Source organism: Amblyraja radiata, chromosome 16, assembly GCF_010909765.2.
Source record: "Amblyraja radiata isolate CabotCenter1 chromosome 16, sAmbRad1.1.pri, whole genome shotgun sequence".
NCBI lineage: Eukaryota > Metazoa > Chordata > Chondrichthyes > Rajiformes > Rajidae > Amblyraja > Amblyraja radiata.
Window position 1 is genome coordinate 7,079,416 of NC_045971.1, and position 22,870 is coordinate 7,102,285.

Consider the following 22,870-nt stretch of genomic DNA (forward strand, 5'->3'; position numbering starts at 1 on the left):
CAGTATGTGGGTGTTTTCGCAGTGCTTGAAGCTGTTGCCAAGATTGTCGGCACTGATTGGAACCTTGTGTAAACAAGTGAGGGTGAGACCAGGCCAGTCAGTCTTTCCTGAATCTAATGCCAATGTTAAACTACCTACAAAAGCCGACAAGTTATTTAACTTGTTTGATAACTGGGATGATATACGTCTCGCTGCCACTAAAGATTTGATTAGTATTGGTGTCGGGGGTTATGGGACGAAGGCAAGAGAATGAAGTTGAGAGAGAAAGATAGATTGGATGGCGGAGTAAACTTGATGGGCTGAATGGCCTAAATCTGCTCCTAGAACTTATGAATACCCAGCAACATGCAGCAAAATAATTTCTACTCACCTTTACAAGTTTCTAAAATGGCAGAACATCCCTTTTACCTTGCGGTTCCATGTACTGGTTGTGTATGGCACAGGATGAGTGCGTTTTTTTTCTCTCTGGAATGCTGAGGTGGCGAATATCACTCAGTCATTCCACATTAGTTTGAGTAGCATGAAGAGGTAGTAGATGGTAGTGGAAGCCTGAATGTGCTTTTTAGCAATAGCTATTCTGCAGTGGTGTCCAAACCGTAGTCTGTGGATCACTTTCATATTGAGGCTGAGTAATCCAGTGCTGAACACCCAAAGAATTTCTGTCTGTTTCCACTCATCTGTATCTCTGGTGTCCTGTCTAGAAACTGATTAGGAAAGAGCTGAGTCTAAACCTTGTTCATGGGTGGATCAATTATACTTTGCAAGAGCTATAAATCTAAGTGAATCACAACAAAGGATTGGACACCTTTGTCCCTTGTTAACTAGTGGTCAGGCCAATGTGGTGTGTTGGTCAAAAATGTTTGCCTCTTGTCTCTTCCCTTGCTCTTCCTTCTCCTCTACCCTCCACTCTGACAGTTCAAACCAACCTAGCCAGCAGCCCCACCTGACTAGAAATTTCATTGGGAAGATTACTGTTCTCTCAATTCTGCTTGAGTACCCTTGATGCCGGTCAGCATATAATCTGTGCTGAATGAAATGCTCAGGCACATCATTTAAAACTGGGAAAACATTCATGCCGTTTACATTTCCAAAGAATATTTCCTTTGACACTAAATTGTGAGATTATACCTTGTTTCTTTTGAAAATTCCCTGAAAAATTGATCGGTATCCTACAATTATTTGTAGCAGCTAATCAGTCATAGAAGGCTTGGGGACAAATGGCTATTGTTTGATTTTGAAAATCCTGAGGTGGTCAGTTGTTGCTATTTACGCTCTTATGATATTCTGCTCTCTCATCTGATTCCTATTAGTGATGTGTTGAAAGCTCCTCCTGTGTGCTCTCCCATGCTGGTTATTTTTCCTGCTTTTCTTGTTGTGGATTTGCACCTTGCCTTTTTGTTCAGTTTCCCTCTAATACACTTGGTTGTGATGCTCAGGAGTCATTTACCATCCTATTGGCTTGCAGGTAAAGCCACCACTCTGTTCAGTCGCCACACCAAGTCCATTATTTGGGGAATGCAGACCAGAGCTGTGCAAGGAATGCTGGACTTCGACTATGTCTGTTCACGGGATGAACCATCCATTTCCGCCATGATTTACCCATTCACGTAAGTGCTGTTTCAACCCCTGTCTGTAGCCTTCAATCTGGTGCATTCTGGCCATTGACGTTATCCAAGGGCAGTACAGTGGTGGAGCTGTTCAAGCTTCTACCTCACAGCGCCAGAGACCTGGATTTGATCCTGACCTTCGGTGCTATCTATGTGGAGCCTGCACGGGCTCTGTGGTTCCCACCCACATTCCAAAGATGTGTGGGTTGATAGGTCAATTGACTGCTGTAAATTGCCTCAAATGTGGATGTGAAAGTGAGTAACGTAGAACTATATGAGCGGGTGATCGATGGTTGGTGTGGACTCTGGGCCGAAGGGCCTGCGTTCGATACAGCATGGAAACCAAACTGAAAGGCATCAATTGAAAGTCTTGGCCCCTCAATGTGCCCAGGAGTCACCAAATGATTAGAAATTGCTTCATCGTCAATGCTTCCCCTGCTAAATGACTGATTCCCTGGCTAAATGACTGTTCTGCCGCCATGATCTCCTGGCAGAGGTCAGCTGCTGGCTGAGCAGGAATCCAAATCTGGATTCTATTTCTATACTTGCACACCATGACCTGTGGTCTGAAGGATCCTACCATCTTGGGGGTAAAATTGGGATCTTACTTCAGGTCACAATCTCAAACAAAACTCTGCCTGTACTTCCAAATCATAGTGTTAACTGAGATATGTTTAGCATTTGAAGTTGGAGTCTTGTGTTCACTGCTCCCTGCCTCACCTCTCTCCACAGGGGTGACCACAAGCAGAAGTTCTATTGGGGTCACAAAGAAATCCTCATCCCTGTGTACAAGAACATGGCGGATGCCCTGAAGAAGCACCCAGAAGTGGATGTTCTCATTAACTTTGCCTCCTTGCGTTCAGCGTATGACAGCACCGTGGAAACCATGAGCTTCCCCCAGGTTGGTTTTCCTATTATTCACTTTCGAGTGCTCTAACTGAACTGTAAACACAAAAGCTGCTCTAGATTTTTTAGCATTCCCATTTGTTCTTTTATAATTAAGGTGCAATTGACCTCCACAAACTCTTTAAATCTTTCTATTGAGAACAAGACCCTAATGACACTTGCAAACCTTACCTCCACCTGCATCATCTGAGTAGAGCAGGGTTTTTTTCCTTTCATTGCTATTGCCCAACAGTTTTTGTACATAGTTGACAAAGAGTTTGTATTGCAGACACAATCTTGTAAATAACTTGCGTTTGGTTTTATTCATTTTTTTGAGAATCCTTTCTCAGTAGGATCTTGTATGCTGAACAAGAGATGAATTTCAATTCAACCTTTTTCATTTTTGCTGAATCTATTGTTAATTATCTAGTAAAAGGCAGAATGCATTTGGGGCTGCCAGTTGTTGGTTTTTCTCTCCTCTCCCCAGTTTCCTGCCAACATAGTTCTGCGCACATCGAAGAGCTCGGATAGTGAGTGGCGACCAGAGGTTCAGGGCGGTGTTGTAGCTGAGGACTATGGGAGGTGGTGGAACGCTCACTCCATACCACGTCTTCAAGTCACCATTGATTGGAGTCATTAGGAACGATGGCTCGAGGGGCCGAATGGCCTACTCTTGTGTCTATTGTCTCTGGCTCCTTGACATTTTCCGGGTTAAAGTCGGGTTAAGACCATTCCAAATGGAAACCGTTGTAGTTTAGAACGCCACCATTGCTCCACCCAACACCTCCCCAGGAGATTGAGGTTGTAGTTGTGATGGTATACTGACACGTACGTGCTCTTCTGTGTGCTGTGTGCTGTAGATCCGGACAATTGCCATCATCGCCGAGGGTATCCCTGAAGCATTGACAAGGCGATTAATCAAGATGGCAGATGAAGGAGGTGTCACCATCATTGGACCAGCTACGGTAATAAATTAGCAATTCTTCTGCGGTATCTGGGTCTTCGTGGAGATGATGATATTATTGGGATCAAGGATTCTTTTAAACAGAAAAAAATAGGGGAAAAATCATAAATGGTGAGAGATTAGAACTCAGAAGTGTGGATGGTTTTGTGTATCCAAGATTTGCCAACGGCTAATATACAGGTGCAGCAAATACTTGGAAAAGCTTGCAATGTTATTGTTTATCCCAAGGGCAACTGAGTACAAAAGCTATGCTTCACTTATTACACCCGGATTACTGCGTGTCGTACAGGGCTCCTTATTTAAAGATGGATGTTACTACATTTGAAGTAGATTAACATCTTGAATAGGCAGGTTATCGATTGAGGGAAAAATGGAAGGACTAAACGTGTATCTGCTGGAGTTTCGAGTGAAAGGTACTTGAATTAAACAAGTAAGATACAGAGGAAGCATAAAAAATAGCTGATGCTGGAATCTTGAGTGTGAAGAAGGGTCCCAACCCAAACTGTCAATCATAGAAACATAGAAAATAGGTGCAGGAGTAGGCCATTCGGCCCTTCGAACCTGCACAGCCATTCAATATGATCATGGCTGATCATCCAACTCCGTATCCTGTACCTGCCTTCTCTCCATAACCCCTGATCCCTTTAGCCACAAGGGCCACATCTAACTCCCTCTTAAATATAGCCAATGAACTGGCCTCAACTACCTTCTGTGGCAGAGAATTCCAGAGATTCACCACTCTCTGTGTGAAAAATGTTTTCCTCATCTCGGTCCTAAAAGATTTCCCCCTTATCCTTAAACTGTGACCCCTTGTTCTGGACTTCCCCAACATCGGGAACAATCTTCCTGCATCTAGCCTGTCCAACCCCTTAAGAATTTCGTAAGTTTCTATAAGACCCCCCCCTCAATCTTCTAAATTCTAGCGAATCCCATTCCCTCAACAGATGCTACCTGATCCGCTGAGTTCCGCCAGCAATGTTTTCACTCAAGGTCTGGCAGAGTCTTTGCAGGGTGGATGTGCAAAGGATGGTTCTTTTTGTGGCACAATTTAAAACTAAAGGTTACTGTTCAAACTGTCTGTGGAATTCTCTGCCTCAGAGGGCAGTGGAGGCAGGTTCTCTGGATGCTTTCAAGAGAGAGCTAGATAGGGCTCTTAAAAATAGCAGAATCAGGGGATATGGGGAGAAGGCAGGAACGGGGTACTGATTGGGGATGATCAGCCATGATCACATTGAATGGCGGTGCTGGCTCGAAGGGCCAAATGGCCTACTCATGCACCTATTGTCTATGGTCTATTGTCAAACGTAGAGTTCAGATTTGAGATAGATTAGGATACATTATTTCTGAGGATCATATGTCAACTTTAATCCTGTCTCCCAGCATTTCAGCTGGTTTCTTATTCACATTCTTGTTCGATGACTTCAATCACCACCTAGTGTTTTACATTGAGTTAGATTTTCAGCAATGTGTTCAGTTGTCTTTCCTTAGGCACATCACTGGAGAATGATGCTCTCTTGGGTGTTTAATGTGTCCATGTAATGCTGCTAATCTCATGCCTTTACAAGCCAGCAGATTCCAGATGAGGCAGGAATCCAAGATACTCAGTGTCTCGAGATAAAGAGGAAATGGGCAAAGCTACTGAAATTATGGTTGAATAGCTTGCCAGCATCTCTCTGTCTAAGCATGCTTTTGGAAGTGACGTGCTGGAGAACGCCCGTGGGCCCACACAACACGATCCAGTCCCTTTGTGACAGGAGAGAAACAAAATGGAAACGTACCATCTTCATATAACAGACCCAAACATTGGGACCTCATTGAAACATACAGACTAGTGAAAGGCTTGGATAGAATAGATGTGGAGAGGATGTTCCCATTAGTGGGAGAGTCTAGGACTAGACTCAGAATTAAAGGACATTCTTTTAGGAAGGAGAAATGTCTTTAGTCAGAGGGTGGTGAATCTGTGGAATTATTTGCCACACAAGGCTGTGGAGTCCAAGTCAGTGGATATTTTTAAGGTAGAGATAGATAGATTTTTGATTAATACAAGTGTCGGAGGTTATGGGGAGAAGGCAGGAGAATGGGAGGGAGAGATAGATCAGCCATGAATGAATGGCAGAGTAGACTTGATGGGTCGAATGGCCTAATTCTATTCCTATGATCTTATGACTAACATGCCTCTCACAGCTAATTTCATGTTGGCATTTCAGGTGGGTGGCATTAAGCCAGGCTGCTATAAGATTGGCAACACCGGGGGAATGCTGGATAATATCCTGGCCTCCAAGCTGTACCGTCCCGGCAGTGTGGCATACGTGTCTCGCTCGGGTGGAATGTCAAATGAGCTGAACAACATCATCACCAGAACCACCGATGGTGTCTATGAAGGAGTTGCCATTGGCGGTGATCGGTAAGGAGCTGTGGGAGTTTCTCTTGTGACCCTTCACGAAGGCCTGCTACTAACTAATCCCAGCTGAAGAACTGATTTAGTTGCAGCTTGTTTACTGCTTACTAAATGCCCTTGGGTGGCAACACTACTCTGCTGTTATCATTCGGTTCATGTAATGAAAGCAGCGATTAGTGTGAAGCAAACCTTTGTCACCTGGTGGTGCTGTAGAACAGTGTGCTGCAACACTGGAGAACCCGTGGAATGAAAGTTTCTGCACGGAAACGCTTCCTTCGGCCCACTGTGTCCATACGGTCATTTATTTTAAACCCATTTACCAGCACTTGGTCTGTAGCCTTCCCTGTGTAAGAAGGAACTGCAGATGCTGGTTTAAACCAAAGATAGACACAAAAAGCTGGAGTAACTCAGCGGGACAGGCAGCATCTCTGGAGAGAAGGAATGGGTGACGTATCGGGTCGAGCCCCTTCTTCAGTCTGAAGATGCTGCCTGTCCCTCTGAGTTACTCCAGCTTTTTGTGTCCATCCCCTTATCAACTATCCTGATTACTGATGAACAGTATTTTCTCAAATTAGTTTTGATCTGGTTATTAATGGATGTTGTTTGTCTCTCCTCAACAGGTACCCAGGATCCACATTCATGGACCACGTCTTGCGTTACCAAGACACACCTGGAGTCAAAATGATTGTTGTTCTTGGTGAGGTACGTTTACCCAGGAGAAAGCAGTGTGGTATTCGGGTGGGTAGTGGGGGGAAAGCCATGATCAATCAGCCTTACACATTAAGGATTAAGATATTACTGGTTGCATCTTGGCATTGCACTGCTGGCAGAGGTGGGTGTTTGAGTTATAGGTTATATGCTGGGTATTAAGGGGAATGTTTTGCTCCTTCATAAGATCATAGGTGATAGGAGCAGAATTAGGCCATTCGGCCCATCAAGTCTATTCCGCCATTCAATCAAGGCTGATCTATCTCTCCCTCCCAACCTCTTCTCCCCATAACCCCTGACACCTGTACGCCTTAAGTGCAGTATAGCACAGTGGCACAACAGGTAGAGCTACTGTCTTAACCGTGCCAGAGATCCTGACCTGGGAATGAAGAGGTCCAAAACCAAAGGGTTTAAGGAAGGACTAAGAGGTTCAGCTGGGATATAGAAACATAGAAAATAGGATCTGAGGAATATTTGTTTCACCCAGAGACAATCTGTTGGTGGAGGCAAAAACCAATTATTTTGACAAGCACCTGAATCACCAAGTCCACAGGCCAAGTTCTGGTAAATTGGATTGGTATTCGAAACATAGAAAATAGATGCAGGAGTAGGCCATTCGGCCCTTCGAGCCAGCACCACCATTCAATATGATCATGGCTGATCATCCAAAATCAGTACCCCGTTCCTGCTTTCTCCCCATATCCCTTGATTACGTTATGTTCCATTAAGTTATATTGATGGTATATAATGGGTTGAAGGGCGTGATATTGTGCCGTAGACTTTGGTTCTATCTTTGACCTGATTTCAGTAACCCGGTGTGCTCCTATAAATGTTAAAACCAAGATACTGGAATTCTACAGATATATATCATAGTTTGAAGATTGGAAAAAAAACATTCTAACCAAAATCTCTCTATAGATTGGTGGATGTGAAGAGTACAAGATCTGTACAGGAATTAAAGAAGGGCAGATTACAAAACCTGTTGTTGTTTGGTGCATTGGTACATGTGCTACGATGTTTGCCTCCGAGGTAAGTGTTATCACAGATCTTCTGATAACCTGCTGTAAAGGTGTTAAACGAGTTTAGGGATGAAGGCAGGGAAGTATTTATTTACATACATCACCACACCTGTCCAATTTGCACCTCACTTGTAGGTAGGAACGGTTGCAGGCGGTTTGATTGGTGTGGAGTGAAATAATTGAAACAGAAATCTAGAAATACTCGGCCGATTTAGGCAGCTTCTGCTGAAAGATAAGCTGATTGCTAAACTTTAATCGGCAGCCCATAAGAATCAACTGAACCCCAAGTTCTGACGAGCGGTCTTTCACCAGGAACATAAACTCTGTTTCTCTTCCCCCAGTTGAGCCGTTTTTAATTTAAGAAAGAGCTGAAAGTAGGTTTTCAATAAATGGGAAAGTAGGGAGAAGAATTATTAGTAACATTAAATCTAAGGAAAAGTGTTCTAAATGTTGAAAGAAATTGCAGTGAGCATGCGGATTGGCAATGCTTCAGAAGTTTAGGATGACAAATGAATTAATTCTAAACAAAAGCTGTTTGGGATTGAAGTAAACGGACTGAGTTAGTTTCTTCTTGGTTTCTTGGTCCTCCAAAATATTCCAAATGGAATTGAAACTGGAGGTGGTGGAGGGAGGACTTAAGCCAGAAAGGGTTTTTGGGAAGAACGAGCTACCTTAAATTTAGTTGCGTCTGGTTGGGTAACTATGGTAGGGTGAAGACTATTCCATGCTTTCATTGTGTGGGGGAAGAATGAATTGCTATACACATCTGTCTTGGTAGCTGGTATCTCAAATTGGATCGAATGTCCTCGTCTGCTCCTAATTGGTTTGGGTTTGGTGTAGGTTTTGTAATCTATGTCGAGCTGGCCATTTAACATTTTGTAAAAACAGGTCAAACGGTGAGCTTCACGTCTGTCTTGGAGAGGGTTCCAACCCAGTGAATTCAGAAGTTTGGTAACACAGTTAAGAGACAAACGGGCTGAATGGCCCTACTGCTACTGCCATTTCTTACAATAATCTCTTGTTGAGGTACATTTAGCTGGTAAAGAAGCTTGCTAAAGCACGTGGTGTAGTGTACCAAATAAATCCGATGAATGCTGTTGATGTTCTAGTCTGGGTTTATAATTTGTAGCAATTGGAGTAACTTCTTGCTACTTGTCCATGTACCAATCTTTCGTGCATCCACACAGGTACAATTTGGTCACGCTGGTGCCTGCGCTAATGAGAACTCTGAAACAGCAGTGGCAAAGAACCAGGCTCTGAGTGAGGTTGGCGCCATTGTACCAAATAACTTCGATGAACTGGGTGAGGTCATCAAGTAAGTGCTTTGATTTTGGGTGCTCTCGTCTAGAGGCAGCAACTCAAAGGGCAATAATGAGGGATATAACAGGCAGGTTTAGCATCGAGTCTATGCACTGGGACCGACAAACGAGGGTGAGACTCAGAGGCTGGAGTTACTGATACAGTAACTGGACCAGGATAGGACCAGTGGTATTCAAGGGAAAGGAGGGGATGGAATGATGTTGTTGAATTACACATTGTGGAGCTGTGGACTGAGTAGTAGTCAAGCATGCTGCTGTTTGAGGAATCTTTCTTTAATTTGACAGGACTGTTTATGATGACCTTGTTGTTAAGGGTGTGATCGTACCTGCACAAGAGGTTCCTCCTCCTACTGTACCCATGGATTACTCCTGGGCAAGGGTAAGTGGTTCACACAGCCAGTGACTGTGTTGAGAATCTCCCTTCACTCAGTTATTTTCATTGATGATCTGAATTATGTATAATGGCTGCATGTTGTTTGTATTATTTTAATGCAGTGATTATTCGATGGGGCAGAGCACCCCTCACCTGCCCCAACCTTTGTTAACAATGGGGAAACTCCCTGCAGGATGTGTGTTGCCACTTGCTGTTGATAAATGTCACAATATGTGCCTAATTCCAGATGGACCTGCGTCATCTTGGGCTACACTGTGATGGACTTTGGAAAGTCTACTCAAGCAAGTGATCTATTTAAAACGATTCATTCCAATGTCCCCAGAGGCCCATCTTGCAACAAGCATCATAGTCTCCCAGATAATTAAGTACAGCCTAGAGTCATAGAGTGATACAGTATGGAAACTGGCCCTTCGGCCCAACTCGCCCAAACTGGCCAACAATGTCCCCGCTACACTAGTCCCACTTGCCTGTGCTTGGTCCATAACCCTCCAAACCTGTCCTATCCATGTACCTGTCTAACTGTTTCTTAAACGATGGGATAGTCCCAGCCTCAACTACATCCTCTGGCACACAAAAATGCTGGAGAAACTCAGCGTGTGCAGCAGCCTCTATGGAGCGAAGGAAATGGGCAACGTTTCGGGCCGAAACGTTGCCTATTTCCTTCGCTCCATAGATGCTGCTGCACCCGCTGATTTTCTCCAGCATTTTTGTGTACCTTCGATTTTCCAGCATCTGCAGTTCCTTCTTAAGTACATCCTCTGGCAGCTTGTTCCATACACCCACCACCCTTTGTGTGAAAAAGTTACCCCTCAGATTCCTATTAAATCTTTTCCCCTTCACCTTGAACCTTTGTCCTCTGGTCCCCGATTCCCCTGCTCTGGGCAAGAGACTCTGTGCATCTACCCGATCTATTCCTCTCATGAAAGAGAGTTTAATTGCTATAACTGGTTTAGTAAATGCAACACATCTGGCCTTGTTGTAACTTTGAGTCTATCTTCAGGAGTTGGGTTTGATTCGTAAACCAGCTTCCTTCATGACCAGCATTTGTGATGAGAGAGGCCAGGAACTGATCTATGCAGGAATGCCCATCACTGAAATCTTCAAGGAGGACATGGGCCTCGGAGGTGTCCTGGGTTTGCTCTGGTTCCAAAGAAGGTGAGCTGTACGACATGTGCTGCTTGTATCTGTGATCCTGTAACTCCCACGTGGTGGCCAGCCAATATGTTTGTTGGGGATGCTGATCAGACTGCTTTCGTTGTCTATTCCTAATTGTCCAAAGATGGTGGCAGAGAAGAGTAAAAACTAAAGACAGTTTAAGTTGAATGAGGAGATGATTTTAATTGGTAACAATTAAGAAGCAGCTATGCATTTCTACACAGGAAAGGCCAGGCTACTTGGTGTCACTGATAAGATCGCTTATCGTTCTAAATAGTTCTGTTTGTAACACTTCTATTGAAATCTTTTTATCGAGTCCATACACAAGATTAGAAGCTGTCAGCCAGAGCTGAACACACTTCTCGGCATCTGCACACAATGGTGTCTGTCTTGTGCTTCTTGTGCGTGGTGGTGGAAACAGGGCCGCGACGTGAACGCTTTTTCCTTCACCCCTTCTATTGAAATGAAGCAGTTAGTTGTTTTAAAAAGGCTGGGATTTGTTCAGAACCTCTGTCCCCAAGTGTTTTACATCACATTGGGAAGTTTTACGGTTTAGTTGTTGCTGTAGTGTTGATGAGGTAATCTGTGCTAGTGATGTGAGCAGGATAGGGATAACTCTGACCCTGTTCTGCAGCCTCTGTGCAGCATCTCATTGAAACAAGTTATATAGGTGCTCTACTCACACAGTGATGGGGTTTATAAACGTGTGTACATGTTATAATCTGCCATTGTTCTCTTGATTCTATCTTTTGAACTTGCCTCTTTGACCAAGATTTTGAGAACTACCAAAATCTCTAGCTACCAAATGTTGTTTGGCTGCAAGAAATCCTTTGGGAATTTCAAAGATGCTGTGTAAATACAAGTTATTGTAAATCCTATTTTTTTTTGTCGATTGGCATTTAGAGGTATTGTGGGAAGGAACTGTTAGCAGCTGGAGGGCAGAGGCCAAGCAGTAACCATCAAAGATCCTATAGCGAGCAAGATAGTCCACTCGACGAAAAAGACGTAGTACGGTCATGTGCAGATTCATGGGTAATTTAAGGCCCCATTACCGTGACCGGCTTCCGTCTCTGCACCAAAGATCCCATAGGATAATAGCCGGAAGCCGGTTACGGAAACACCCTCGTAAAAATAAAAGTTATTTGGTGAAAATCTTCTCACTTTCAGAATTTTAATTTATTAACACAAACTGTTCCCCCGCAACGTTGATTACACTGTGAGTCGGGTCGGGTCGGGTTACAGAAATGGATGAAAAAAAGCCCATGTTCCGTTCCGTTGCGTACTACACGTCAGCCCATTGCATTTAGTAGGAGTGGTCTATCTTGCTATAGGATCTTTGGTAACCATGTAGAGTCTAGAACACTGCTTCATGAGCACTGACTGCGTAGAATTGGTAAATGTTTAATGCCACCCTTTGAACATGTAGCATATGTAACATTATAGCAGCTGTATTTTGCTGGACTAAAGAAATTGAGCTGTTTGAGTACAAATTAACAAAGCTATACTGGAACCCCAACAATCTTCCATAAAATTACATGCAATTTATCCCTCATCTTCCAGCCTGAGGACAATTTTGTGTAGGATGGGGTTTGGTGGTTGTAGGAAACGTGGGTATTGTACAGTTGCAAGGAGCAATAATCCACTGTACAGTTGAGGTGGTTTGCTGAACATTTCAATATTAAACAGCTGCTTCAGTGTATGGAATCTTGTCCTTGGAGCAGTATGTTTTGGGAAAAACAGAACTCTCCCTGTGATAACACAGTAGCTGGTTTTGAAGGAGAACTGACAGCAAAGGACCAGATATTACTAGGCAAGATTTTGTGAGCAAATGGTTTAAGTTCAGAGACTATGAAAGGTGGTGGGGAGTGCAGCGGTTACTACTGCTGCCTTACAGCTTCACGGACCCGAGGTTGGATTCTGAACTCATGCTAACCTCACGTTGAGTATTTGCAGGGTTTCTTGGGGAACTCCAAGCGGGTGCTTTAGTTTCATCTCATGACCCAAAGATGCAGGGATAGGTTAATTAGACTCCTGTAGATTATCCTTTGGTATAGATTAATGGCACCAAGGGCAGTTGGTGGGCATGTGAGAGGGAAGAAATTATATGGGTTCGGGAAAATAATCTGGGGGGGTGGAGTTGGAACTAATGGATTTGGAATTCTGGAAGCCAGCATCGATCTAATGGGTTAATGGACCACTTCTATGTTATAAATATAAGATGCATTTGTTTAAGATATATGAGATACTATTTATTTATTTATTCAATGTAATAGTTGATGTGTTTTTGCCTCTTTGTATGTGTGTGGTTTTAATCTTGCCTTTGCTTCAAGGTTGCCTAAACCAGCCTGTCACTTCATTGAGATGTGCCTGATGGTGACGGCTGACCATGGACCTGCCGTCTCTGGAGCCCACAATGCTATAGTGTGTGCCCGAGCAGGGAAAGACCTGATCTCCAGCCTCACGTCTGGTCTCCTTACTATTGTGAGTCACTGCATATTTACAATCACATTGGTGCTAATCAGTAGGTTCTCAGCAAATGCAGAGATTTTAATCTGCGCGCCTCTGTTTTCTATTTTAAATTAGGTGGTATTGCACTAAGACAGGATTCAAATTTTAAAAAAAATGATATACTAAGCTTGGTGTCAGCATGGATCTGAAGAGCTGCGTGAGAGATGATTCTAACTGCTCTTCATTAGTTTCCCCATAACTCTAAACCCATTTGCCCTCGGTGTGCAAGTATCTATCAGATTACCAATCAGCATCACTGCCTTCATGCCGCCAAAAGCTGTCTCCCCGGCTGACAATTTTGCGATTTAAAATGAATATAAATTGGAAAATACTAACTAAAGAGGATTAGTTTTAGGATTAATCCTCTGAGAGGATTAGCAATGTTGCTCCAATGCTGTGTAATAGTTGTGTGTTGTTCCCCCTCACCTTGCCCAGAATGTGGAATGTGTTCACCAACCCCCCCCCCCCCCCTCCATTTCCTTCCTCACAACCTTTCTGCACACCTTCTGGTGACCACAAGTGGGCAGTGCTGTAACTGTTGACAGTCCTGTTCTGGGACTGCAGTGAGTTGGAGATGTTATACTGCCGACCAGTGGGCATGTCATGCTTGAGTAATATCTCTCAAAATAGGCAGCCCTGGCATGTAAATGACAGGGCTGTGTCTGCAAACTCTGCTGTAGGGTGTCACTTCCTAAGGAATAAAGATCACTCGCAATTTGTCCTGACAAGCCACATAAAAGCTATGGCCAAGGAAGCACACCAATGCCTCTACTTCCTTAGATAGACACAAAACGCTGGAGTAAATCAGCGGGACAGGCAGCATCTCTGGAGAGAAGGAATGGGTGATGTTTCGGGTCAAGACCCTGCGTAAAAGCTTCGGAGGTTGGGCATGTCCCCAGCAAACCTCACCAACTTCTACAGATGTGCTGTAGAAAGCATCTTATCAGGAATGCATCACGAACAGCTCCATCCAGGACAGCAAGAAATTGCAGAGTTGTGGATGTAGCCCAGACCACCTCTCAAACCAACCTCCCTTCATTTGACTCCATCTACACGCCGCACTGCCTTAGCAAGGACCAGTGACACTCACGGTCACTCCCTTCCCCCCCCCTTCCCATCAGGCGAGAGGAACAGAACTTTGAAAACGCACACCTCCAGATTCAGGAACAGTTTCATCACAGCTCTTATCAGACAACTGAACAGTCCTCATCAGCTGGAGTGTAGTCTTGACCTCCCATCTATGTCATTGGAGACTTTTGAGCTATCGTTAATTGGACTTCAATGTTATATCTTGTGCCAAGTGTTGTACCCTTTATTCTGTATCTATGCTTGTGGATGGCTTGATTATATTAACGTATAGTCATCTGGACTGGATAGCACACAAGCGAAAGCTTTTAACTATACCTCGGTACATGTGACAATACTAAGGTAAACATTGACATGGAGTGTCGTACTGGTGCTACCAACATGGATTGTATTTCATTTGTTAACCAGAAATCTCTTGCAGGGAAGTGGAAGTCCTGTTTTGCACGGGTAGTATTTAATTTATTCTCTTCCTTTCTCCAATAATAGCAGCACAGCTGGTAGAGCTGCTGCCGCACGTCACCAGAGGCCAGTGTTCGATCCTGACCTCGGGTGCTGTCTGTATAGAGTTTGCTCATTCCCCTTGTTGCTGTATGGGTTTCCTCTGGGCGCTCTGGTTTCCTCTCACATCCCCAAGACTTGTGGGTTAATTGAAAATTGCCCCATACCGTGCAGGGAGTGGATGGGAAAGCGGGATAACACGTGTGAACAGGTGATCCATGGTCAGCTTGGAGCCTATGAGCCAAAGGGCCTGTTTCCGTGCTGTATCTTTCAATCAATCAAGAGGAAAGAGAATCCAAGGAATGATTTGCATTAACAGTGAGGGCGAAGAGAAATTGGTTAAGTCACTAGCCATCCAACCTTGAATTGAGAGCCACGTGCAGAGTGCAGCATTCAGGCCTGCCGAGTACTGTATCTGTCCCTGCTCACACCTGGACTAACTGGAAAGCGGTTGTTTAAGAAGGAACTGCAGATGCTGTAAAGTCGAAGGCACACAAAAATGCTGGAGAAACTCAGCGGGTGCAGCAGCATCTATGGAGCGAAGGAAATAGGCAACGTTTCGGGCAGAAACCCAAAGGAAATAGGCAACGTTTCGGGTCGAAACCCAAAGGGTTTCGGGCCGAAACGTTGCCTATTTCCTTCGCTCCATAGATGCTGCTGCACCCGCTGAGTTTCTCCAGCATTTTTGCGTAACTGGAAAGCAGGTTGTGTCTTTGCTTCCCTTTGCTCACTGAGCCCAACCACACACTGGGTCAATGGAGTTGCTCCTTCATTTTCGTTTGGACCATTGCCATTAGGAAGCTGAACCAAAAATGGAAATACAGCAGATCCTCAAAAGGTCGGCAGCATCTCCAGCAAACAAGGCAAAGCTAACATTCTTAACCCTTGAAGAAGGGTCTCGACCCAAATGTCAGCGATTCCTTTTCTTCGGCGATGCTGCCTAACCTGCTGAATTACTCCACCTTTTTGTGTCTAACCTTCTTAATCCTTCCTTGGAATTGATGAAATACTTTTTGACTGTTCTGATTAAAGATTACTGAACTGAAAGTTACCTTTCGCTTTTCTCCACACATGCTCATTGATTAAAATCATATTGTTTTGCTTCCTAGTGGACAATGTGCTTTGTGTTTGCTGTGTGTGTGTGGATATTTCGGTAGTTTTTGCCCGCAGATCACGATGATTAGTGGGTGAATTGCTGATTAGATGTCTGTGAATACCTGTGACCGGAGCTGACTATCCCTGCAGGGTGACCGATTTGGAGGAGCGCTGGATGCAGCCGCCAAGCAGTTCAGCAAAGCCTTCGACAGCAGTCTCATCGCGATGGACTTTGTCAATAAGATGAAAAAAGAAGGAAACCTGATCATGGGGATTGGGCACCGGGTGAAGTCGGTGAGTTTTCTGAGAGACTTGTCGCTGTGGTTCAGACCCTATCACTGCTTGTTGCTACCAAGTCCTTAACCTTGTCCTTAATATGTATACAAATACTATCATAACTTTCAGAACCTCAAGTCCAACTAAGCACATTTTGGAAAACTTTGTGTAGAGAAAGATTTGTGTTGATCAATAAAATTGCTCTCAGCCTTCCACTTATTTTCAATATAGCTCTTGAATATAGCTCATACAAATGGTGGGTCTGCCTTTATGTATTAAAGCTTTATTATTATTAATGTTTAGTGTTTTCTGAGTCATTCGTAACTGTCACTGTATGCCATGTTGTTACTTGTGGGCGGAGCACCAAGGCAAATTCCTTGTATGTGAATACTTGGCCAATAAACTTACTTATGTGCAGGGGGTGCCTTGCTTTAATCTGAACAAGCAGTTTTAGGAAGATCGGGACTCCGATGAGACTTCAGTTCACAGCCTTCTGGCTCTGACAAGAGTACCACCCAGTGAGGCTCAGTTGACACAAACTATCTGGGGATCAACCACTGCTGAGTGACAAATTAACGATGTAGGAATGCTGTGATTGGCCTTTCCGCCGTGGAATAATGATGGGAAAATCCTGTGCGGCTGGTTGGGTGTCCAGGAATATCTCATTACAATCCCCAGAATGTGCACGTGACTGGCATGAGTAGTTAATAGAATTGGCATAGTTGTGATGGAATAGGAGAAGGTCACTGTGTTGAGTGCTGCTTGGAAAAAAAACTTGTGCTCAAAGTTTAGCCAAGCATTAGATTCAGAAGAAATAAAATCTATCACCCGAACTAAGGTTTTTCTAGATAACCGTCCCAGTTTTTTTTGAGCTCCAGAGATGCCTACTTGAATGTGGGAAACAAACAAATGTGACATTTGCATCGCCCAAGCGGTTCTCGTGCAGTAGCTTTCAACACTTTGGATGGTTTAAAAAAAAAAAAAGAACAATTGAAAGACAGGAAGCAAAGAGTAGGAATTAACGGGTCCTTTTCAGCATGGTAGGCAGTGACTAGTGGGGTGCCACAAGGCTCGGTGCTGGGACCCCAGTTATTTACAATATATATATATTGACGATTTAGACAAGGGAACTAAATGTAACATCTCCAAGTTTGTGGATGACACAAAGCTGAGTGGCAGTGTGAGCTGCGAGGAGGACGCTATGAGGCTGCATGGTGACTTGGGTAGGTTGGGCGAGTGGGCAGATGCATGGCAGATGTAGTATGATATGGAAAAATGTGAGATTATCCACTTTGGTGGCAAGAACAGGAAGGCAGATTATTATCTGAATGGTGTCAGATTAGGAAAAGGGGAGATGCAACGAGGTGTGCTTATACATCATTCACTGAAAGTAAGCATGCAAGTACAACAGGCAGTGAAGAAAGCTAATGGCATGTTGGCCTCATTGCGAGAGGATTTGAATGTAGGAGCAAGGAGGTCCTTCTGCAGTTGTACTGGACCACATCTTGAGTATTGTGTAAAATTTTGTTCTCCTAATTTGATGAAAGACATTATTGCTATTGAGATTGCATAGGTTCATAAGGTTAATTCACGGGATGGTGGGACTTATATATGATGAAAGAATGGTGTGACTGGGCTTGTATTCACTGGAATTTAGAAAGAAGAGAGGGGATCTTATAGTAGAAACATAAAATTCTTAAAGGATTGGACAGACTAGATGCAGGAAAAATGTTCCCGATGTTGGAGGAGTCCAGAACCAGGGATCACAGTTTAAGAATAAGGGGTCGGCCATTTAGGACTGAGATGAGGAAAAACATGTTTACCCAGAGCGTTGTGAATCTGTGGAATTCTCTGCCACAGAAGGCAGTGGAGGCCAATTCACTGGATGTATTCGAGAGAGAGATAGATTTAGCTCTTGGGGTTAAAGGAATCAAGGGATATAGGGAAAAAGCAGGAACAGGGTACTGATTTTAGATGATCTCATGATCATATTGAATGGTGGTGCTGACTCGAAGAGCTGAATGGCCTACTCCTGCACCTATTTTCCCATGTTTCTATTACTGAAAATTAACATGCAGGTGGAGCAGGCAACAAGAAAGACAAAAGTATATAGATACAAAGAGGTGGAGTAACTCAGCGGGACAGGCAGCATGTCTGGAGAGAAGGTATGGGTGACATTTCGGGTCGAGACCCTTCTTCAGACGGGTCAACCTGAAACGTCACCCATTCCTTCTCTCCAGACATGCTGCCTGTCCTGCTGAGTTATTCCAGCATTTTGTGACTATCTCCAGTTTAAAGCAGCATCTGCAGTTCCTTCCTGCACACTCCTAGACAGAAGTATATGTTCTTTATTGCAAGAAGATTTGAGTGCAATAGACATGCCCTAATTACGTGGGGTCCTGATATGATGGTGTCTGGAATAACCTGTGGAGATCTTGTTTATGGCAAGATGGTCTTGCGCTAGAAAGGAGTACAGCAAAGTCCTTCCACGTTGAGTTCTGGAATGGCAGGGTTGCCTGAATGCGACCAAATAATTTGGACAGGAACTACACTCCTGACTAGAGGGGATGATTTATCGGAAACATTCCGAATTCTTTCAGGACTTGACTGGATTGCTGCACGGTTGATGTTCCCCTTGGTTATGTGCTATGGACCCAGATTTCAGTGCAAAATAAGTGGTTTGCCAATCAGGACTGAGGTGAAAACGAAGGCAGGGGATCTTTGGAATTCTGTGGTCGAGGCAGATATGGAGGTTCTGTAATTTAAAAGAAAGAGTTCTAGTTAAATATCTAATTTAAAGTAATCCAGGGATATGTGGTTTGCACAGGAAACTAATACAGAGACAAAAATCAATCATATTATAGACCAAAGCTGATTGGTCCATTGCGTCTATTTATTCTGTTAAGTTTATATATTTATATTGATGTGGGCTGTGGTATTTGATTAATTAAACTCTCTTTCTCACAGATTAATAATCCAGACATGAGAGTGGAAATACTGAAGGATTTTGTGAAGCAGCATTTCCAAGCTACTCCTCTCCTCGACTACGCACTGGAAGTGGAGAAGATTACTACCTCCAAGGTATGGAACTATATGTGTAGTTTAGAGATACCATGCAGAAACAGGCCCTTCGTCCCACTGACCAACGATCCCCGCACACTAACGCTATCCTACACACACCAAGGACAATATTACACTTGTACCAAGCCAATTAACCTACAAACCTGTACATCTTTGGAGTGTGGGAGGAAACTGAAGATCTCGGAGAAAACCCATGCAGGTCACGGGAAGAACGTACAAACTCTGTACAGATAACACCCATAATCAGGATTGAACCCGGGTCTCTGGTGCTGTAAGGCAGTAGCTCTACCGCTGCGCTTCTGCGCAGTCCAAAGAAACTGGGCAAGTAACAACTGGGACCTAAAAGTGGGAAAAAATAGATCCTTGGCAGTTGGCAAGTTGTGATTAGTGCTTAGACTGTTAGCAACTATTTGGCCAACGGGACCAAATGTCATTTTGACAAATTTGTTGTTGATTTCAGAAAAACTGTGGGGTGAGGGAGAGGAATGTAATAAAGTTTTAAAGGGATAAAGGGAAGCATAGCGAGTGGGTAAGAGCATGCTAAATATAATACAGGGTGGAAAATATGATGTTATCCACTTTAGGTGCACGTCCTAAAAGCAATTTGAGTCACTGTGTTCGCTCGTGAAAGAGATGGATAGATTTCTGATTCAAGGGACAGGGGACTCATACAAGAAAACGGCAGAGGTAGAGAAGTCATGATCCTCATGAAGCATGTTCAAACCACCAAATGCCCAACTCCTGCTCATATTTCACATATTCCTTTGTTTAATTTCTTCTATTGATGATTTAGTGTTACGTTAAATGGATTACAAATTTAAAACTCAATACTATAAACTCAATCAATTAGCATTTAGAAAAGTGAAATGTGAGCTCCAGTTTTGAAACATGCCATTCATTTAAACTTCTCCAGAACAGTTTTCCTTCCAGTGATTATTCCGTTTCCTCTTGCAGAATTAATTTTAACTCTGGTTTAGAAGTTCATTTTGCATTCATTCTGTGGTTTTGAGTTGCATACGTTGATACATTGCAGAAACTGCTGCAATCCCAAATGGGATTGTGTAAACAGGGCTCTAGAGGTAGTTAAATGTAAAATCTTGGCATGCTTTCACTGAAATAGAAAATGTATTAAAAACAGCAGGCTTGACGTGTATTCTCCAGAGTTTAAAAGAATGTGAGGTGGTTTTGTTGAACGTTGCACAAGGCAGACAAGTTCCAGGGAGGATGAGCAGGGCAACACAGTTCAGAATAAGGGGTAGGATATTTAAGAGTGAGCTGAGGAGGAATTTCTTTGCACAGTGGTTGGCTAGTTCTCTACTCTGGGAGGCTGTGGAGGCTGAGTCATTAAGTTCACTCATAAAAGAGTTCGGCAGATTTTGGAATCAAGGGATGGGGGGTTCGTGCCAGAGAATGGCAGAGGTGGAATAGTCAAGGATCCTCTGGATTTAGGATTGTTCTCGTTTGAAGATTTTCATTTAGAGCGCAGAAAAGTACAGCACAGGAACAGGCCCTTCAGCCCACAATGCCTGTGAATATGGTGCCAAGATAAACTAATCTCGTCTGCCTGCATATGATTCATTCCCTGCATATCTGCATGCTTTACTTTAGTGGAGTCAGGATAAAAAATGATTACAAGCTAATCCAGTGTATTTAGAATGATGAATTTAAGTTGAATCCTCTCTTGGCAAGATGTCAGAGCGTAGCGATTCTCTACGTACTCGTCCCACAAGAGGTTCTGCTTTCATTCTTACTATCCCTCCTCTCTTTTAAATCTTTATTTTACTAAACGTTGTACACATTATCCTTTGTCTGTACATTGTAAATGGCTTCATGTTTTAGTCTGACTGAATAGGCACAGACTATCCAGTCTGTTGGCACACTGCAAAAATCTGTTCACCGTACCTAGGTACATGTGGCAATAATAAATTAAACTGATGATACTTTTTTTGTTTCAGAAACCAAATCTTATCCTGAACGTTGATGGTTTTATTGGTGTTGCTATGGTGGATCTATTAAGGAACTGTGGTGCATTTACCAGGTGGGTCTTATGTAATTTTGTAAAGTACAAGTTTAGATATGGGGTGACACTGGGTAAAAAAAGGCTTGCATTTTTATACCACTTCTCTCCATTATGTCATAGTCATTGCAGCCAAAAGTGCTGGAGAAACTCAGCTGGAGCAGCAGCATCTATGGAGCGAAGGAAATAGGCAAAGTTTTGGGCCGAAAACCCGGAAATAGGCAACGTTTCGGGCCGAAAGGTTGCCTATTTCCTTCGCTCCATAGATGCTGCTGCACCCGCTGAGTTTCTCCAGCACTTTATTAACTAAAGCAATTTGGATTCTTCTTCTGCTATCAAACTAGAATGTCAATTGTCCATTGGCGCTCCACCCCCAATAACTAAGTGCCTTATTGAGAGGACGTAAGCACATCTTGATCCATGTTAGTGCTCCTAAAATGCAACATTTCTCTGTATTAAATTCCATTGACACACAAGGTGAGCTTCTGCTGCAGAATGTTACCTGTTTGGTGGAGCTGTGTGCATTGATCAAACCTGCGGTCCAGATATATGGAGAGCATACAGTGTACTGAGAACTCTTACCCATGGATCAAGATGTGCTTACGTCCTCTCAATAAGGCATTTAGTTATTGGGGGTGGAGTGCCAATGGACAATTGACATTCTAGTTTGATAGCATAGGAAGAATCCAAATTGCTTTAGTTAATAAAGTGCTGGAGAAACTCAGCGGGTCCAGCAGCATCTATGGAGCGAAGGAAATAGGCAACGTTTCGGGTGCGATGACAATTTTTAGTATTAAATATCATGGGACTATTATGCCTATTGATTTACATTGTGGCACTTCCTCTGTGCTAAGTGTTGGCTTGGAACTGTGCTTGGGTTTTTATTCCTTTTTGTAACCATGTTTAATTTGGGCTGGAAAGTCAAGAACACCGTTTTCTGATGGGTATAAGTTCAGACAGAAATTAACATGGGTGGCACGGTGACACAGGCCCGGGTTCGATCCTGACTAAGGGATTTGTACGTTCTCCCCATGACCTGCATGGGCTTTCTCCAAGATCATCAGTTTCCTCCCACACTCCAAAGATGTACAGGTTTGTAGGTTAATTGGCTTGTTATAAATGTCAATTGTCAATTATCTAAATGGTGGCCGACTAGGAAAAGGGGAGATGCAGCGAGACCTGGGTGTCATGGTACACCAGTCATTGAAAGTGGGCATGCAGGTGCAGCAGGCAGTGAAGAAAGCGAATGGTATGTTAGCTTTCATAGCAAAAGGATTTGAGTATAGGAGCAGGGAGGTTCTACTGCAGTTGTACAGGGTCTTGGTGAGACCACACCTGGAGTATTGCGTACAGTTTTGGTCTCCAAATCTGAGGAAGGACATTATTGCCATAGAGGGAGTGCAGAGAAGGTTCACCAGACTGATTCCTGGGATGTCAGGACTGTCTTATGAAGAAAGACTGGATAGACTTGGTTTATACTCTCTAGAATTTAGGAGATTGAGAGGGGATCTTATAGAAACTTACAAAATTCTTAAGGGGTTGGACAGGCTAGATGCAGGAAGATTGCTCCCGATGTTGGGGAAGTCCAGGACAAGGGGTCACAGCTTAAGGATAAGGGGGAAATCCTTTAAAACCGAGATGAGAAGAACTTTTTTCACACAGAGAGTGGTGAATCTCTGGAACTCCCTGCCACAGAGGGTAGTCGAGGCCAGTTCATTGGCTATATTTAAGAGGGAGTTAGATGTGGCCCTTGTGGCTAAGGGGATCAGAGGGTATGGAGAGAAGGCAGGTATGGGATACTGAGTTGGATGATCAGCCATGATCATATTGAATGGCGGTGCAGGCTCGAAGGGCCGAATG

The 22,870-nt window shown here is 43.6% G+C and overlaps 1 protein-coding gene across 7 annotated transcripts in view; it reads left to right on the top strand.

Moving 5' to 3' along the window:
• acly (ATP citrate lyase) overlaps nucleotides 1-22,870 on the top strand; it is a 66,549-nt gene that overhangs the window by 39,214 nt on the left and 4,465 nt on the right. For all 7 annotated transcript variants that reach the window (XM_033034992.1, XM_033034991.1, XM_033034989.1 and 4 more), the window contains 13 exons: nucleotides 1,466-1,607; nucleotides 2,340-2,508; nucleotides 3,353-3,457; nucleotides 5,664-5,860; nucleotides 6,475-6,556; nucleotides 7,481-7,591; nucleotides 8,769-8,896; nucleotides 9,186-9,279; nucleotides 10,295-10,449; nucleotides 12,780-12,930; nucleotides 15,787-15,930; nucleotides 18,880-18,993; nucleotides 20,949-21,031. In XM_033034992.1, coding sequence (XP_032890883.1) covers nucleotides 1,466-1,607; nucleotides 2,340-2,508; nucleotides 3,353-3,457; nucleotides 5,664-5,860; nucleotides 6,475-6,556; nucleotides 7,481-7,591; nucleotides 8,769-8,896; nucleotides 9,186-9,279; nucleotides 10,295-10,449; nucleotides 12,780-12,930; nucleotides 15,787-15,930; nucleotides 18,880-18,993; nucleotides 20,949-21,031 — 1,675 coding nt within the window. The remainder of the gene's footprint in view (nucleotides 1-1,465; nucleotides 1,608-2,339; nucleotides 2,509-3,352; nucleotides 3,458-5,663; nucleotides 5,861-6,474; nucleotides 6,557-7,480; nucleotides 7,592-8,768; nucleotides 8,897-9,185; nucleotides 9,280-10,294; nucleotides 10,450-12,779; nucleotides 12,931-15,786; nucleotides 15,931-18,879; nucleotides 18,994-20,948; nucleotides 21,032-22,870) is intronic.